The sequence below is a fragment of the Equus quagga genome, chromosome 12 (assembly GCF_021613505.1).
Source record: "Equus quagga isolate Etosha38 chromosome 12, UCLA_HA_Equagga_1.0, whole genome shotgun sequence".
In the NCBI taxonomy this organism is placed as follows: Eukaryota; Metazoa; Chordata; class Mammalia; order Perissodactyla; family Equidae; genus Equus; species Equus quagga.
The window spans coordinates 100565411-100583863 of NC_060278.1; the positions used below are offsets into that span (position 1 = coordinate 100565411).

Below are 18453 nucleotides of genomic sequence, written 5' to 3' on the forward strand. Positions count from 1 at the left end.
ATCATCAACGTAGGGAAGTGACGAATGGAGCTGGCCAACACTTTCAGACAGGCCTGTGGCCAGGGTCTTTAGAAAGCCCTCTTGCCTTCTGTTTGGGGACCGTGAGTATGGTGCTGTGTTGGCATCACACTCTGGTGTTGCTTGATTTGTTTCTCTCCTTTTGCTTTTGTGTTGTTTCTGGGCCGCGGGCAGCTTCAGTAGAGCAAGACTGATGGGCATTGGTGGTTCCATCGCCGCCGCCTTGAGAGCCTCCTGGTTCCTGTGTCCCAGATGATGCTGCCAGTTCCTGGCCTGCTGCCAGGCGGCTGTGGTCTGGGCCTCCACTGGCTCCTCCGCTGCTCCTCTGAGACTGGCTGCTTTGCAGGCACTGGCTGGGAAATCCTGGTTATCCTTTAAAACACGCCTCTGTCAGAGGCCACTTCTTCCTTAGAGCCTTCCCTGATCTCTCTTGCCCTGTAACCTCAGCCGGCCTGAAACCTTTACTTCCTCTGAATTCCCATGGCACATCCATAGCGTTCCCCCAGCCGCCTTGTCCCTGCTGGGCGTGAGCAGTCTATCCTGACAGACAGGCCGGTCCTGGAGGGTCTGCCTCCACCTACTGTGGCATTTCAGGCACCATCGTCCTTTGCCCCAGAGGAGGTAATGCAGTGGATGAGTGCATGTTGAATTCTGACTGTCTTGAATTTGTACCATTTACCAAAGAGCTTTTCACACGCTGATAGTTCGTTTGCTGGAAGTCTGACGTCTTTGAGGTCTCCTCTGTCAGGGCGTGTCGTCCGTCCTTCTGGCTCAGCGACCTGGCGGCCAGCCCCCATCTGCCTGTTGCCTTCGTCCAGAGCAGTCAGAGCAAGCAGAGATGCCTGGGTAGCTGCTGCAGACACTTGGCTCAAGCAAAGTATGCTACAAACTTGAGTCAAATTTTCTTTCTTAAACTCTAAACTAAACCAAATCTTTGGGAGTTTGCTTGCTTTAAAGAAAAAGCTAGTTACATTTAAATCAAGACCATCAAGTAGTTTCTGAAATTATTAAAGTAGAACTTTGGAAGTATTTTTCTGAAGTGAACCAACCAGAATGAATGGGCAGGTGGGGCCATGGGTGGTCCCGAGCTGTGGCGGAGCCCTCCCCAGGCCTTCTCTGAATGGTAGTCTGCATTCAACCCCAGCCCTTCACCCATCCGAAGGGTTTCACCTGCATTCTCCTCTAGTCTTGTTTTCCATTAGCCTGTTATTTTCCCAGGGTAGGGGGTCTACACCATGCTATCAGCCCTCAGCAGGGTCTTGGTGATCTTTGAAATGGCAACATAAAGTAGGTTGTGAGAGACTAGACCTGTGTGCAGTCTGGCTTCACTCATCGATGAGAAGGAAAGGGTCAGACCTCGAGGTGCCTCATTGCCTGCAGAACCGGGGAGCAGCTGGCTTGCAAGTCTGAGCCCCGCCTGCACAACTCACTCTGGCTGGATCTTCACGCGCCCCTCCCGTCTCCCCTCCAGGCAGAAGGTTATGCTGCTGGTGACGTCCAAGGTCAGGAAACCCTAGGCCTTCAGGTTATCATGAAGTTCGTGGAAGGTACTCTGAACCTCCTGTCATAGGAAAACAGTGCATTGCTCACAATAATTCCTGTTCTTTTCTCTCCTAGTTGAAATGTGCACAGTACTGGCCACAAAAAGAAGAAAAAGAAATGATCTTTGAAGACACAAATTTGAAGTTAACGTTGGTCTCTGAAGACGTTAAGTCGTATTACACAGTGCGACAACTGGAATTGGAAAACCTTACGGTGAGTGTGGCCTGCACCAAGTGTCTCCGATGGTTACTCGCGGATGGGTCCACTCCCTTGGGTGGTATTGCCTAAGGCCAGTTCCTTGAGTTTTGTGTGCCCTGAGCAAGACGTGGCTTGGGCACTGTGCTGAGCAGAGCTTAGCTGCCGCTTGCTAGGGGACCAGGGTGCTGGGGGCGCAGCGGGCTTAGGTCCTCCGTCTCCGTGGAACTCTCTCTCAACTTCAACACCTACTTAACACCAGTGCTCAAGGAAAAGGGAGTTTCCCACCTAAAACTTACCTGTTCCTGCCTTTGCATCTGTGGAGGGACCAAGGGGCGGCCTGCAGGGGAAATCCCAGCAGAGCATGCTGCCTTCCCTCACTGTCCCCAGGCTCTTTAGACAGCGGCCGGGAAGAAGGGCCCTCCAGCCCAGGCTGGCTGCTTTCATAGCCAGGGTAAGTTTTGTAGGTGAGGTCTTGGGTTTATTTGTTGTGGGAAGGATTTGTAACACCAGCTGCTGGCTGTCATTAAGGGTGGTCTTGGAATGTGACAGGGCACTGTGCAAAGCAGCAGCACCCCGGAAGGCCCTGCCTGTGAAGATTCTGAATAATTCACCCAAGCCACCACTGAGGAACCATGCCAGTACCGGGAACTGGGGAGGGGAGCTCAAGGCGGCTCCTGGGGCGTCCTCAGACACGGTCGTCGGCCGCTACGCTCTGGAACCCAGCCAGCTTGATTCTTGGCTGCCATATCAAACTGTCAGACTTTGGGCAAGGCATGTCACGTCTCATGGAGTCTCGGGTTCCTCTCTGTCAAATGGGAGGGGTGACGGATGTGAAGTGTGGGAGCAGGAGCCAGCTCAGGGTGCGCACGCAGGAAGGGTTGGCAGGCCCCAGCAGGGAGAAGGAGCTGGGGCCGCTCAAGGAGCAGTGCAGGTGAACCGTCCAAGCGAAGGTGGGGCGCTGGTAAGGCCGCGGTGGGGCTCTGGGCTCTGGTGAAGAGTAAGGTCTCTTCCGAGCTGTGTTCACATCTTAGTTTTCAACTTACTGCTCGGTAGTCATCGTGACTCCTGCTGTTGAATCAGTGGTTGAAGTAAGGTGGCGGACTTTGCACAGATCACTGCACAGGAGAGAAGAGGTTAAGACCATGTGGCGTCTGAGGAATGCCATGGCGCAGGGGGTCTGAGTGCCCTCTGCTCTCCGGGCCAGTGCTGGAGCTGAGCCCTGCCGGCCGCGTGCAGAGGGCTAGGGCCTGATCGATGGAGGCATTTCAGAAATAACCTTGACGGTGTGTTGGAATGTGCCTGGAGGATCATGGAGTAGACTTTTTTTAATGCTTTTTAGCATTTGCAAGCGTGACATGTTAAGAATGACTTCTGGTAAATGCAAGGAAATTTCTCCTGCTCGTTGAGGGAGACGGACTTGGGGCCGAGCAGAAGATGTTGATGCTGTTCGCGTGGCGGGGCCCGCGCAGCTGCTCGGAGGCTGTGATGTTAGGAGAAAGTGTTCGCGCTAGCAGACTTGGTCTCTAAAATGTCTGTTCTCAGACGTGTGTCTCTGTTCAAGCACAGGTCTGGAGTGAATTCCTGGAGAAAGAAGCAGGCAAGTGTGAGGGGAGTCTAAACAAGAGATAACCCACACCTTTTTAAGGACTAAAAGAAAGACTGAGCTTTTGGCATGTTTTCTTATTGAGTTTTTTAAAATATATTTGTAAGTGCTTTTCTTTCTCTAGAAAATAGAAGAGGCATTTCTCTTTTAAGACATTAAAGTATAAGGAGATCGTTTCCTAAGGAGGAAAGTAGAATCGCTTAGTGTGATCCCATAAATCATCCTGCCGTCATATGCGGGGGCCTCCGGGTCTGCAGGAAGGTCCCAGGGTGTGCCGGGCTGGTGCGGGTTGAATGTGTGTATTCCTCGCTAGTGTTAGGTCATTGGTGTTTATCACAGGTATGGTGGCTGGTACAGTAGCTCATTGTGGACCTTTGCCAAACGAAGGGAGACACTGTCGCTATTCAGGCCTCTGTGAAGCCTTTCGCCATCAGCTGCTCTCCAGGTGACCTGGGCACTGAGCTGGCCCTTGGCGGTGCCAGCAGGAGACCCTCAAAGCTGGCAAGGTGCCCGTGTGTGGGCTTCTTCCTGTGCCCACTTCACAGCTTGCAGCCGTTGCTTCCCCAGGGACTGGTTCCCACTTACCGTGCGCTCTTAGCTTGCGAGGGTCTGGGCTCCCCTTCTCCCGGTGAGCACTGCGTTCTGATCATTGCTCCTGGGGACTGCTGTGCCCCTGGGAGTGGGCTCTTAGAGGCTCAGAGTAAGGAGCGGAGCTGGAAACAGCACGAGAGGCCATTTTTCTTTCTGCTTCCCCGGGATCAGACCGGGCGAGGGGGAGAAACACTTGGGAACAAGGGCCGAGGTCCTCCTTTCAGAAGGTCCTGCAGTAGGCTCTGAACATGGGCTCTGGAGTCAAGCGAACTTAGATTTAAACTCCTGCTCCCCTACTTAATGGAAGGTTGGTCTCCGAGCCTCAGTGTCCTAATCTGGAAAGTGGGGACGACGGGAATACATGCCTCGAAGGGTTGGCGTGAGGCTCGGTGAGCTGCCATGCCCAGAGCTAGAACAAGATCAGCTCTCAGTGCGTGGGGCCAGTTGCTGCTGCTCTTGTCAACGTCCTCCTCCTTGTGGGCTATCTGTTCAGCGGGGCATTGAGGTACACGTGGCAGCCATCAGTCATTGGAGACTGAGTTGGTTACTTTGCCTAAAACGACAATCGTCTGAGATGTCCAGACGTAAGAGCCCTCAGGTCCCCAGAGTTGGTGTACACACGCAGGTCCATTCTCAGTCACATGAAGCCGCCTTGTGCTTGGTGATAAGATTGTCGTGGGTGGCAGTGCATCATTTTGACTTGTGGGGCAGAGAGAAATCAGTTGTAACCATGAAGAGGGCAGAGGTGATTGAGACACTGGAGAAAAGAGGTGGGCGAGACTGTTCCATCCTAAAGGAAACGAAGCCAAGCAGGCCCAGCGGGAGCTCAGAGCCGGGCGCTCGGTGCTTGGGATGTGCGGACTAGGTGTGTGACCCCTGGGAGAAGACCTGAGCATTGAGCTCGTGGAGATCGAGGGGCGGGGAGGCGTGTGGTGCTTCCTGCAATCACCAGTTAGGGACTAGTCATTTCTGTACAGGGGATTCTCTTAGAATCATCATGAGGATTTTTCTCTTTCAGTCTAAAGAAACTCGAGAAATCTTACATTTCCACTACACCACGTGGCCTGACTTTGGAGTCCCCGAATCACCAGCCTCGTTCCTGAACTTTCTCTTCAAAGTCCGTGAGTCAGGCTCCCTCAGCCTGGAGCATGGCCCCATCGTGGTGCACTGCAGCGCCGGCATTGGCAGGTCGGGGACCTTCTGCCTGGCCGACACCTGCCTCCTGCTGGTAAGGAGGCCCTGAAGGGTCGGGGAGGAGAAGGGATGCATGGGAGCCTCTGCTCTGGCCCGGCCACAGCTTCTCTGTTGTCTCTGCAGCAAACTGTCTTTGGTCTTCGCTTTTTAAAACTTCCTTCCCATGAAAGTCGCATTGTTTGGCAGGATGCTCGTCATTGTAAGGTGGAATCCAGGAAGATCCAGAGCGTCCCCTTCGCTCTCATTCTTTCCCCTGTGCTCAGTTGTCCCAATTTTGCTGCCTTTTCTCAGATTTTCTAGAATTCTGCCTGCCCCACTGTGACTTTTCCCGAGTAGAAAGCAGAGCACGCCTCCAGAACGTAGAAAGTCACATCGTCCGTGAGAGGTAGAGCTGGCTGAAGTGTATCTCCCCTCTGGCTTTCAGATGGACAAAAGGAAAGACCCTTCTTCTGTTGATATCAAGAAAGTTCTGTTAGAGATGAGGAGGTTCCGGATGGGCCTGATCCAGACGGCAGACCAGCTCCGCTTCTCCTACCTGGCTGTGATCGAAGGCGCCAAGTTCATCATGGGAGACGCTTCAGTGCAGGTCGGCACTGCTTCTACTTTCCTCCACGTGTGTTGATTTTAAACTTTTGTCTCTGGAGCAGGAGGCTGTCAGTTGTAAAAGTTCACACACTCCTATGTCAGAGGAAATAGCTATGCTCTGTGTTTCAATAGCTAGAAAGTTGTGGAAATGGTCACCGTGTTCCAGTTTGTGCCTTTGAAGTGCTCACAGAGAGAGTGTTGGTGGGAAGAACAGACTTCATTTTCAGAAGATTTCCTCTTCCAAGTATATGTCTGGAGACCCGAGAAGCAGAGAGAGCCACTCCCCAAGCTGTCGCCTCTTTTCACTGGAAGGGGAGTGGCTTTCCTGACGAATCAGCCAGACGTGAACAGTGACAGGACTTTCTCTTGCTGCTTTTCCAGGAGCAATGGAAGGAGCTCTCCCATGAGGACCTGGAGCCCCCACCTGAGCACGTCCCCCCACCTCCCCGGCCACCCAAACGAATCCTGGAGCCACACAATGGGAAATGCAAGGAATTCTTCCCAAACCACCAGTGGGTAAAGGAGGCGACCGAGGAGGATAAAGACGACGGCCCCATCCAAGAAGAAACCAGAACCCCCTTAAGTGTCCCCTGCAGCATGGAAAGGTAAGGTGAGAGGGTCCTGGCTTACTGGGGGCGAGGGGAAATGACGACCTGTTCCAGAAACGTGTGTTGATGTCGAAACCCTGTGGACGCAGCCTCCTCTTGGCATGCAGTGCTTTTATGTCCTTGGGTAATGGGGCCCCTGCACCATCCTGCCCGTCCCCTGGCTTGAGAACCTAGGCGATCAAGCCACCTGTTGGCCCAGGAAGGTGCCGACTTCAGTGGGGGTCTAGCACCACCTTGCGGTGCTCCTTGGAATCAGGAGTGCATCCAGGCTGATTGGATCTTCCCACCCAGTGATGACAGAGCCCGCCCCCAGGCTTCCAACCCATCCTGAAACGGGCTGTGCACGCTTGACCACACGCCTTCAGCTCCTAAAATGGTCCTTTTGGGAACTAAACCTTTTCACCTAGTTTTGACTAAATGATGGTCATTTTGCTTCCTCATAGTTTAACAAAGATTGTTGAGCATCTGTTGAGGCGTGTGAAATACTGAGGTCACCAGAACATGGCCCTGCTCAATGTTGTAGCCCCCCTGGTTGAAGGGAGACAGGAGACTATAGTCAGAGCCCGGGGACAGTGATGCGATGGAGGTGCATGCCCAGGCGGTGAGCCTTAGAGAAGAGTCACTGAACCTTCCCCAGTGCTTGAGGAAGGCTGCTGACAGGAGGGGCACCTTGGAAGCTTAAAGAAGGAGATAGTCGGCTGAAACCTGAGACTGCGGAGGCGGTGCCCTTGGCCCTGCTCTCCGGAGGGCACTTTAACATGAGTGCACGTTTTGAGCCAGCATTCACGCACATTAGAAATTTAGCCTGCAGCAGTTCTCAAACAAGGGTGCCGAGATACGTAGAGGTGTTCCTTGTGGCATCATCTGTGATGGGGAAGGTTAGAAATGAGCCGATCGTGTATCCTAGGATTAGGTCCGTCGTGCTCTCTCCCTCTGTTGGATATTCTGCAGCTGTTAAAGAACGGGATCTGGGTATATTGACATGGCTGGACGTTGGAGTTACAGAACGTGAGAAAGCGAATTACACGCGGCGCGTGCCCCGTTGGGTCCTCTGGCTCATTCCATCGTCAGAATCTCACCAGGCACCTCGCTGAATGCCGAGGGCCAGGCCTCAGTCCTGACCCAGGAACCTGAGTCCCCAGGGTCCTTCGTGCCCCAGGTCCTTATCAGAGGAACACAGGATCTGGTTCTGGGGCTCGAGAGACACTTGTCCAGTGAGGCCTCCCAGAGCAGGTGCCATGTGATGTGACAGCTGAGCAATGGCTTGGTGACCGTCCCCCAGTGAGACTGTGCCCAGCTTCCCAGGGCCTCTGTTGACTTTCTCAGGGTGGGCCTGTGTGCTCCATCCAAGGGCTTGCTGGGGGCCTAGGATGGGAGACAGGAGCTGGCAAATGACTTGGGTCACATTCGTGTCGCGTGTTCTTTCACGAGTGAGAGAATGGTGCCTTTCATGCTGTGTGTGAAGGTGGTGAATGGGGAAGTGCGTGGGTTTGGGAAGCTAGAAGCTGGAGAGTGCCAGGAGAAATGGAGTTGTACCCAGAACCTAAGTGCCACTGGACACAGTGGGAGCCCATGCGCACAGGCCTCAGCTGCAGGGCGGGTGCTGAAGGTGAGGGCTTCCTGCAGCCTCCTGTCTGCTGCAGCCTGGCGCCTCGAGTGGTCCTGCCAGCCACACAGGAGGCTGCTGGGGTGGGAAGGCCTTGGAGGTGCACACGTGAGGCAGGACTTCCTGTGGCCAGGGCCTCCTTGGTGGAGACAAGGGTGGACAGGGGAAGGCCTGGAGGAGTGGGAAGAGGAGGGGCCTGGCTCCTCACAGGTCCGCGAGCCTCTGCTGGCCTCTCCCAAGACAGCCCTGGAGCAAGGACACAGTGCACGTCATCCCCGCGGGGTGGCTCTTGCTGGCCGTCAGGAAGGCAGCCGATAGATGGCTCACAGGACGCCTGGCCCTGGTCCTGTGGCGGGACTGGATTGCTGCAGGGGACTCTGGCCTGCGGTGGCGTGGGTGGAGGGTCAGTGCTGAACGCCAGTGGGAGTGTGTGGTGTCTTCGTGTCAGCAGCAACAAGGGCCCCTGTGAATCAGCCTCCGTCGGGGTGCCCGGGTGGAGCTGGTAGCACCTGGGCCATGCCATTGCCTCCCCTGATCTGAAGGGCAGCATCCTGTGAGCGGACCCCGGGGCAGAGTTAGCACCTGTCTTGGCACCAGTGGCTGTATTTCTCCTCAGAGCCTTACCACCCTCCACCACCAAGGAGTCCACAGGTCTCCAGAACTCTGCCCTGGCTATGGGGCCACCTGGGCCCCTGCAGGGAGGCCGTGACACCTGGGCTTCAGGCCACTGTCAGCATTGCCATGCTCGTGTTCTCCTGAGAGTCCCCCGTAAGAATAGCGTGCCCACCGTCCTCTCCCCAGAGTGACTAACCCTCTCTGCCGCCTCCTTCCTCAGCAACAGGCAAGACACTGAAGTCAGAAGGCGGGTCGCCGGGGGAGGTCCTGCCCAGGGGGAGCTGTCGCCACCCAAGGAGGAGCAGGACCAGGCGCTGACTCACTGGAAGCCCTTCCTGGTCAACATGTGCATGGCCACAGTCCTCACGGCCGGCGCGTACCTCTGCTACAGGGTATGTTTTCACTGACAGACGTGCTGGCGAGACCGTGTACAGAGAGCACTGGCCGACAGCCCGGCGTTAGCATCCAGTGCTGCACGAGGATCTGAGCCAGTCTCAGAAGAAACAGATCAAAGGTTCTTAGAGTATGGAACTGAGAAGGGCTAACGAGAGGACTGAGGATTGATGCGCTGGGGTTTCAAGGAGCCCTGTGGTCCCAAGAATATGCGAGTCTAATCTCAGGGCCTTAACCTGTTCAGGAGTAAGTAGAGAAAATGCCAAATACATCTCTCTCTCTCTCTTATTTTTTTTTTTGGTTCATTTGTTTTTGAAAAGAAAGAAAAAATAGAATTACAACACATTGTTGTTTTTAACCTTTATAAAAAGCAGCTTTTTGTTATTTCTGGGAAAAAAAAGACTAGGCACTTATGAAACTTTCCTGTGCCCTTCGGCGGCGTGAGCAGATCCACCGTTTCTGTTTGATCTCCCAGGGAAAGACTCCGCACTCGCGCTCACGCGAATGTCACTCCTTCGGAGGGGAGGCTCCGGGGGTTTAGGACGCCATCTCGCTCAGTCCCTTCCTCCGCTGTGCGCACGCACACTGAGCGCGCACGGTGCCTATGAGCTTTCCCGTTTTAGGAAGAAAAAAGGCCATCTGTAGAAAACAAACCCGGCTTCTGCTTTTGCTCAGGGTGTCCCGCTGGTTTTCTCTCCTCACTTCCCCGCCCGTCCCTTCTTGTTGTGGCCATCCTCTCGTGTTCGGCCCGCCTCACTCCATGCCCCAGACCGAGCTTCCTCGAGGCCCGGCCTCAGGGTCCGAGCTCACCACAGGCTGGCCACCGGCCGCTGGCTTTTCACCCTGCCGTCAAGGTCCGGAAGGAGCAGCCTCCACTTCATTTGGAATATAAATTCCGTATTAGTAGAAATCCACGTGTTAGACGTGTGTTGCTGTTGAAGTAACGAGAAGAGAAAGGATTAGCCTCAAAACTCTGGCCATGGGAGCCGGCCCCGTGGCCGAGTGGTTAGGTTCGTGCACTCCGCTTCAGCGGCCCAGGGTTTCGCTGGTTCGAATCCTGGGCGCGGACATGGCACCGCTTGTCAGGCCACGTTGGGGCAGCGTCCCACATGCCACAACTAGAAGGACCCACAACTAAAAATACACAACTATGTGCTGGGGGGATTTGGAGAGAAAAATCAGGGAGAAAAAAAAAGGTTGGCAACAGTTGTTAGCTCAGGTGCCAATCTTGAAAAAGAAAACTCTGGTCATGGAAATCACCTCATGAGACCGTTTTTTTTTTTAATCATTTAAAATATTTTACCTCTTTCCAAGCAACCATCTTTGAGTGCATCAGATGGTTTAGCAACAAGCAAACAGTCTTTTCCTTAGAGGTGAATTTTGGAAAGGGGAAGCTATTGTAAAAAAAAAAAAAAAAAGTAAAACCGCCTTACCTGGAGGCTGGCGTGGCGAGGAGCAGAGTGGCCTGGGGCCCGAGGCTGCGGCCTGCGGGGGTGGGTCCGGGCTCATCTGAAAATGTTTGGTTTCATTCCAGTTCCTCTTCAACAGCAACACATAGTCTGACCCACCTCCACCCTGCTGGCGGCTCCTGCTCACAGAGCCCACAGCCGATGCGCAGGCCGAGGGAGGGCAGGGCCGCCGGACAGCTCAGCCAGCCGGGACTGGCATGGACGTTTGCTCTGCACCGAAACCACCGCCACCCCGTGCCCCCGCCCCGCCCCAGGCTGCTGGCCTCACACCTTACCCTTTTCCTTTCTCTGCCTCCCTTTTTGGTCCCAGATCCACACGCCTTTCTGAAGGAGAGCAGAGCAGAGCGCGGTGCCCTTGGCACAGAGGAAGGGTGGCCTGCGCCAGTCGCAAGGCTCACCTCACCCAGGGCTCCCTCTCAGCGTGTCCCCTTGCATCCCGGTGGGCGGTGCACAGCATCCTCCCCGTAACCTCCACCAAGACTGCATGTAGGAGCCTCGCCACTCCATATTTATTTTATTTTTCCCCAAAGGCATCCATAGTGCACTAGCATTTTCTTAAACCAATAATGTATTAAAATTTTTTGATGTCAGCCCTGCATCAAGGGCTTTATCAAAAAAGTACAATAGTGAACCCTCAGGTAGTGCTGGGAACGGAAGACTGGGGTGTGAGCCTGCTGAGTCAGACCAGTGCTAGGAAGAAGACGGTTGTGAGCAGTTGCTGTTTCGTGACACTGTGGGTAACGTGAGAAGAGGTTTGGCAAATGTTTATAGAACAGTGGGATAATATATAATGAACACTTGGATATTTAAGATACGCGATGTGAGATTCCCTTGTCGCGGTGGTTCCCTCCCCGTTATCTGCTAGACTGCTGCTGTCGGTCTCCGCTCTCCCCGTGTGTATTAGAATGCATGTTCGGTCTTCCTTGTCCTGATCGAATACCACGTGCTTGAAATACTTAGATCTCTGCTTACTGGTGTGCCCCGTGGACAAGTCCAGTCTCCCTTTGCATGATCTGATCCTTACCTGGTGTGGTTCCTAGGACCGTTGCTGAAATAATCGCCCTTCAGCAGTGGAGTGATGTTTTCCAGTAACAGATATTTGCCTAATTCCTGGCATGACACTCTGGTGACTTCCTGGTGAGGCCCAGCCTGTCCTGGTCCGGCTGGGTCCCTCCGTAACTCAGACATTCCAAGGGTGTGGGAAGCCATAGTCACACCCCGCACTCTGGACATCCAGCCAGGCAGGGTCTCCCCTCCAGCACCTTTGGGATCAGCCTCCACTATCCCCAGTTCACGCTCTCCTTGAGCAGACTGGGGTTTGGAGCCCAGGCAACTGTTGGAAACCACGCTTCTTGAGACAACCTGGATGACGGTCCCTTAGAGTCTAGGTCTGGGGGAGGGGCGGGGGCCTCGCGGAGAGAGGCTTGTCTGCCCTGCCCTTGACCCCGGGGACTGATGGTGCTCACGGCTCTTCCTGCGAGGGGAACGTAAGATCTCCACGTTAAGTGGCTTTTTTAACAAGAAAAAAAGGCAGCTGTAGCTCATGAGCTGCTCTTTTGCCAGCATTTTCACATTTTGCCTTTCCCGTGTGAGGAGCCCGTGCAGAGTGCTTCTGCGGCGGGAGCGGCGGCGGCACCCCACAGAGCCTTGGTGAGGTGCGGGTGGGGCTGCGGCGCAGGCTGTGAGCGGTCTGGAGTTGGGCTTGTCTGTCTGTTTCTGAAGTCCTGTATATGTATGCAGTAGTTTGGGTGTATATACATAGTAGCATTTCAAAATGGATATACTGGCTTCACCTCCTATCCTTGGAAAACAGATGGCTCTCCATCTTGTTACATGTATGTTAGAGAAGTAGCGAGCTGCTCTGCTATATGCCTTAAGCCGATATTTACTCATCAGGTCATTATTTTTTACAATGGCCATGGAATAAACCATTTTTACAAAAATAAAAACAAACAAAAAAAGCGAGGTGTTTTGGTATAATACCTTTTCAGGTGTGTGTATATGTGGATGCATGACAGGGTGGGGTGGGGGGCGCGTCTCAGGGTCTTCTGTGACCTCACAGAACTGTTAAACTGTACAGTTTTCCAACTTGCCGTATAAATCATGGGTTTGCATTTTAGTTGCAACAATAAAATTTTTTTCTAAAGAACATGGATTTGGCGTGCTTCCCATTTCTTTGTTTAATGGGCCTGAACCAGGATGGGCAACTCCTGTTTCTTTCCATCCCTACTGATGTCAAGCAGATGTTGTCAATCAAGCAGGGTTCTACTTCCCACATCTCAGAATTGCAGCGGCCTCTGGGAGTTGTGCATGCCTTTGGGCTGGGGGACATCCGCTTCCCGGTGAGTTTATTTAATGCTTCAGGCCTCAGCCCATTTCCTTCAGCAGCAGCAGCAGCAACAACACCCACCTTGTGAATGTATAGGGCCCCCAACTACCTGAAACATCTCCACGTTGTTTGAGGAACTGTTCACACCTCGAGGATGTGTCCCATTGCCTGTGAGACACAATGGTCACCCCATCTCGGTGCCTCGGTGGGTCACGCACGATGTGGAATTGACGTAGAGATAGTGTGAGATGTAAAAACTTCACGTAGGCTTCCTTTCTTATACAGGGTTAAATGTAAATCTCTCCTAAAGTGATGTTTTGACTTTGTTTTGAAATAATTTCAGACTTGCAAAATGTTGCAAAAATAGTACAAAGAATTCCCTGTGCCCTTGAAGGTTTTATGACTGTTCAGAGCTGGCTGCTGAGTAAACTGTGCTGTGGCCTCCCAGCGAGTTCCGCCGAACCGGGACACAGACAGGCTGTGGTCCTGTGACCACGGGATGCCCAGAGAGGACTGCGGGCAGCAGGCTGGTGCTGTCACACCCACTGTCACTTCAATCTTAGCTTCATTTTATGTCTAGTTTCAAAAAACGGCATCTAAGCTTTCGTGAAGAGCTAGAATCCTGGCGTGAGAAAGAATAACTAAGTTTGTAACTTTGGAGCAGGAATCAAATGGCCAGAGGCCAGACAAGGGCCCTGCCCCTTGGCGTCTGTGGGAGTGGGCACCCGGGGAGCCTGCTCCCCACCTGTGTGGGAGAAGCCGCCTCCCCGGCTCACTGGAGACCGCGGAGAGCGCGGAGGGGACGGGGGGCCGCTCCCACCCCCGGAAGTTCGGGAAAACAGCCGCCACTTTCTACCATTTCACGTAAAATACAACAGCAATAAAAATTGTTTTTTTAATCAAAATTTCGGAAAATCGAACATAGAAACAAGGCAAATAAATACTAAGTTACACCAGAAAGAACAAAATATGTCCAGGAAGTTTAAATGAGAATGTTTAAGTTACGGAGTTTTCTGACGCCATTGTGGATAGCCACGTGCAAACCCCGCTTATCTCTACGGTGTTAACACAAACAGCTCAGGACGTGTTTGAGATTTTTTAATAGACTTAAATAGGCAACTAATTTTCTTTCTTTAAACATGTTCTTCAGTGAAATCTCTCTTCAGACCAGCTCATGGCTTCTGAAGCAATTTATTTAACGGCCCTAAGTGGACGTGCTTCGAAAGCTGGATTCCATTTTGATGAGTGAGGTGAAAGCAAATGCTGCTGCTGACATGAAACCCAAGGCATCTTGGCCGGTGGCATTTTCTTCTTTCATTTGTGCTTTTTAACAGTGAAAATAAGGTCCATGGTCAGCAGGCTGCCACCAGGCTCCCCTGTGGCATGCATGCTGTAGGCTCATGTTAAAAAGTGCATCATAGAAACCCTGGCTCTGCCTCTCCCCACCTTCTGCAGCTCACCCGGGGGACAGCTTGTGCTGCTGAAATGACTAGACCCACCACACCCTCCTGACAAGGTCAGCCGGCCTGCTCGAGGCCTCAATCAGTCTTCACTGACCCGCGAGAGCTCGAGTTCAGCCCGTTCGTCTTGCAGCCTTTTCTTCCAGGCCTCAGCCTGTCTGGCCTCGGCCCCTCCATAGCATGGCTGGCTGGCCCGCCCGAGCTCTGCATCCAGGGAAGGTCAGACAGTCTCAGAGCCCAAAGCCCATCTCTGATTGCCGCTGTGCCGCCTTCCGAGTGCTGGGCGTCACTTTTTTCTGCTCCTGTGCAGAAGCCTCCCGTGTGCCCTGGGGCTCTGCAGCTGCTCTGGAGACTCGGGGAGCAGCTCACGCTTCCAGGGGAGCACACAGTACCCCCGAAGCTCGGTGCCTGTGTCGAGGCTGGGCAGCAGCAAACACGAAGATGCCAGATCTGAGCTCATCAGCTGAGGCTGCTTAAAATACTGTGATTTCAACGTCTGCCTCCTGGCAAAAGGCGGCTTCTCTTTGTTCTGAGCGAAGTTTGTCCATCTTCTCAAAAGCTAAGCGGCCCTTTTCACCTGAAATATTAAGGCGATCTGTCACTTGATTGTCCCCCACCCATGTTTCCTACTCTGGCAGGCCAAGGTGGCCTTAGTGCTTACTGTCGCCTGGGTCTCGGGTGCCGCTGTGAGGGGCCGGGGGCGGGCAGCGTTTGGGGAGCTCCCACCGGCCGACTTGCACGGCCCCAGTGCCTCATCCCTGCATCTGAGGCGGAGCCTGATGTGCGTGACTGCTGCCTCGCACCTGAGTCCCGTCCCCAGGAGCGTAAACTGAAGTCGATGGAGGAAAAAGCACTTCCTGCCACCTCAACCATGAAGGAAACCTGCCTTGGTCAAGTGCAGGTGACGGGTCCCTAACTGCCTGCCCTGTGTGCTGTGTTGTGTCTTTGAGGGCTGACCCTGGCCTGTCGACCACAGCTTTTCTAAGGACCCTGGGAACCCAGCTGCGCCGCACACGCTGCTCAGTGCTGGACCTACCGAATGACAGAGTGGCTTCCCTTGCCGCCGCTCGCACAGCCTCCCGCTCACACTGGCACAGGCTGGCGATCTGATCGATGCTTTCGATGCCCTGTTTGAGGTTGAGAAAAGGAGGGTCTGTTGGGGGCCATTGTGGTTAAGTAGCAGGTGGGATGCCCTTTGTAAGCCTGGCAGGCCTCAGGCACGCCATCCGCCTGCCCCTCCGGGCCCAGGACCAGAGCGCAGCCGCACCCTCTTCCTGGCTTGGATGACCACCAGATGGTCCTCCTGGAATTCCCTGTCGACTCATTCCAGGATGAACAGGGCGAGTTGAACCGATCTGGGACTATTTTTCATCTAGCAAATTCGCGATGGTTTTTTAAGTGAGAGTTCCACATGCAGGTGAGGCGGAGTTAAAACGGGCATCCCCTCTCATCTGCTTTGGGGCATGTGAGTGGGCTACGTTGTATCAAGAATCTCAAAAACGTTCATATTCTCTGGCCCTGGAGTAACACTCTGGAGAGTCTAGCCTAAGGAAATAATTCAGAACTCTTATTTTTTTTTTTTTTTGAGGAAGATCAGCCTTGAGTTAACATCTGCCACCAATCCTCCTCTTTTTGCTGAGGAAGACTGGTCCTGAGCTAACATCTGTGCCCATCTTCCTCTATTTTATATGGGATGCCTGCCACAGCATGGCTTAACAAGCGGTGCATAGGTACACACCCAGGATCCGAACCAGTGAACCCTGGGCCACCGAAGTGGAACATGCACACTTAACCACTGCGCCACTGGGCTGGCCCCCCAGAGCTCGATTTTTTAAAAGCTTTAAGCACGAGGATGCTCTTAATATTATTTACAATTTTAAAAATGGATAAGAATCCTGAATTTTCTATAATATGATCAAGGAGCGCAGAAGTGGGTCCCTGGGGCCACTGCTGACCCGGCAGAGCCAGCCGAAGGCTCCCTGTGGTGGAGCGGCCTCTGCGGGGGAGCCGAGGGCTGCTCCTCCAAAGCCAGCGCTAGGTGCGGCGTTGCCGGCAGTGACGTTCTTATTTTGATTCCGGGGGGTTATTTTGAAATGAACTAACTTGGACCACAAGCCGCCTTCTCCCCATCACCAGTGGGACAGGTTAACTCACCCTGAGATGTTTGAGTGCCACGCACGCGGCTTGCTGGAGTTTGGCGTCGTCCTCGGCCAGGGCGGCGGTGTAGTACAGCAGAGCCTGTGAGGAAGGCTGCCGTGAGGGGGCCCTCGGCTCCGCCTCCAGGCGCTGACCCTAATCAAGCCCTGCTTAGCTTTTTCTAAACAAAATCAGGCTGCGAGCTGTTCATCTTTGGCCCAGGTGCACATAGTCTCCCAGTGTCTATCCTGCAGCATTCGCTTTACCTCTAAAAATGCTTGGCCCCAGGCTGACGGTAGTCAAGTGAAAAAAGCTCTTTTTCCCAACGTTTATGAAGTGCATTCTGAAACTGCCATCCAGACAAAATGCCACGTCAGAGGAATCCGATGTCCAGCCAGAACAACAGAAGAACTGGACAGAGGAGCCGTCGTCTCGGCTGAGAACCCCTCAGGCCAGAGGGCAAGGGGCTCTGCTCCCACCACCCTTTCCGGCACAGCTCTGAACCCACCTCCTCCGCCACGTGACCCTGGTCCAGTCACTACAGCCAGAAGAGAAAGCTTGCTTGCCAAAATCCTAAAGATTGACTAGGAAGCACGTGGGGAGGTGGCCCGTGGTGAACCCCGAGACTATAATCGGCCCCAGTTCTGCCTTCCTCCCAGCTCAGAGACTACTTCAAGTCAAGAATGCCATGAGTCCAGGAGCCTAAAAGGCAGAGGGTTCCATCTTGGTTTTCAAATGGACCGAACACAGTGGACCAGCCAACCACACAGACTGATTGAAAGTACGTGAGGATGGCTGTCAGGATTCTAGAAACGCCCTGCTTGTAGGTCACGTCCCAGAGACCGAATGGGTATGTGGCTTTAGAAACACTGAGGCGAGCGAGGTGGCAAGCTTGTGGCATGTGGTTCTGCAGGCTCCTCAGGTGATGGCCTGGCAACCCTAGCTGGGCCCAGACCCCGCCCCAGGGCTGGTGTTACCCACGGCAAAGGCGTGAGGAGGGCCGTGCCCATGTTTGGAGCCTCCCTAAATCGAAATATCCTGCAGGGAATGCAACCCCCCATCCTCACTCCTTTGTGTTGTTCCGAGAGAGAGAGAGCCGCCCGCCTCGCACACCTGCGGCCAGGGGGACGCCACCTCCCCTCCTCCTGCCGTACCTTTTCCCGAAAGCTCTTGTTCTTGGCTGCGCTGGCGAGGCGAGCGCTGGCTGCCCTGCACACCCGCGGGGTCCCGTCCAGCTGGAGCAGTGCCCAGGCCCTTAAGGTCTGGGGTAGGGGCTGGAGCTGGTCCAGCCGTTTCCCCTGCAGCTTCCTGAGCGTCTTGACCTGCCCTGTGCACTGCAGCTCCTCGACAAGCGTGACTGGAAGAGATGGAAGGAGTGGGCCCAGGGTCCCCTCTGATTGGGGCTGGGCGGGACAGCGCAGGTCAGTTTGGCCACTGCAACTGCCATGGAGAGGCAGGTCCCAGGGCAAGCCCATGTGTCCACCAAGGCACGTCTGGGTTGGTTTCAGAGGGGCCTCCTGGGATCTCTAGGAACGCTTTCTGGCAAGGGGTCAAGTACACCAGAAAATTAATAGCCCGCAGCTCATGCTTTGGGACTCCAGCCAGCCCAGCATCACTCCGCCCCAGCTCTGACCCCTGCTCCGGGCCTGGAAAGCCACCTCTTCCTGGGGAACCAGTTCCTACGTGGGCTGCTTGCGGACCCTGATTAAATCTGGGCTGTCAAAAGAACAGCTGGCGGTTCTGAAAACCGGGACAGAGGACCCAGGGACGGACATGGCTCTGTTGTTCCGCGCTGCCGTGAGGCACCTGCCGCCCCCAGCCCACCTTCCTTGGTGAGCTGGGCGAAGTGCTTCTCTAGGTCGGCGACACTCTGCCTCTGCAGGTAGCTGTGGAACTGGAACCAGGTGACGGTCTGTTGTTCAGGGGCCCGGACTCCGGGGAGCAGCCCACCGCAGCTGATCACCTGCTCCAGGAGCCGGCGGCACACTGGCAGGACAGAGAAGGCCGTGAGGACTGAGCCCGCACCCCCTCGGGACTTCTCAGGCGGTGTGGCGCGGTCAGTTCAAAGGCCTGCTGATGGCACGTGGACAGCTGTCCCTCACTGCG

General features: G+C 54.3%; 2 protein-coding genes across 11 annotated transcripts in view; one reads left to right on the forward strand and one right to left on the reverse strand.

Moving 5' to 3' along the window:
• The window catches only part of PTPN1 (protein tyrosine phosphatase non-receptor type 1), a 59120-nt gene extending 49869 nt beyond the window's left edge, over positions 1–9251 (forward strand). For both annotated transcript variants that reach the window (XM_046678742.1, XM_046678744.1), the window contains exons 5-9: positions 1636–1773; positions 4971–5180; positions 5571–5732; positions 6113–6336; positions 8781–9251. In XM_046678742.1, coding sequence (XP_046534698.1) covers positions 1636–1773; positions 4971–5180; positions 5571–5732; positions 6113–6336; positions 8781–8967 — 921 coding nt within the window. In that variant the 3' untranslated portion in view covers positions 8968–9251. The remainder of the gene's footprint in view (positions 1–1635; positions 1774–4970; positions 5181–5570; positions 5733–6112; positions 6337–8780) is intronic.
• A 4582-nt stretch (positions 9252–13833) lies between these two features.
• Positions 13834–18453, reverse strand: part of RIPOR3 (RIPOR family member 3) — a 74246-nt gene continuing 69626 nt past the window's right edge. For 6 of the 9 annotated variants that reach the window (XM_046678732.1, XM_046678735.1, XM_046678736.1 and 3 more), the window contains 5 exons: positions 18154–18333; positions 17502–17704; positions 16366–16449; positions 15248–15338; positions 13834–14788 (listed from right to left, as the gene is read on the reverse strand). In XM_046678732.1, coding sequence (XP_046534688.1) covers positions 14685–14788; positions 15248–15338; positions 16366–16449; positions 17502–17704; positions 18154–18333 — 662 coding nt within the window. In that variant the 3' untranslated portion in view covers positions 13834–14684. The other 3 variants (XM_046678738.1, XM_046678739.1, XM_046678741.1) reach the window with 2 other exon arrangements.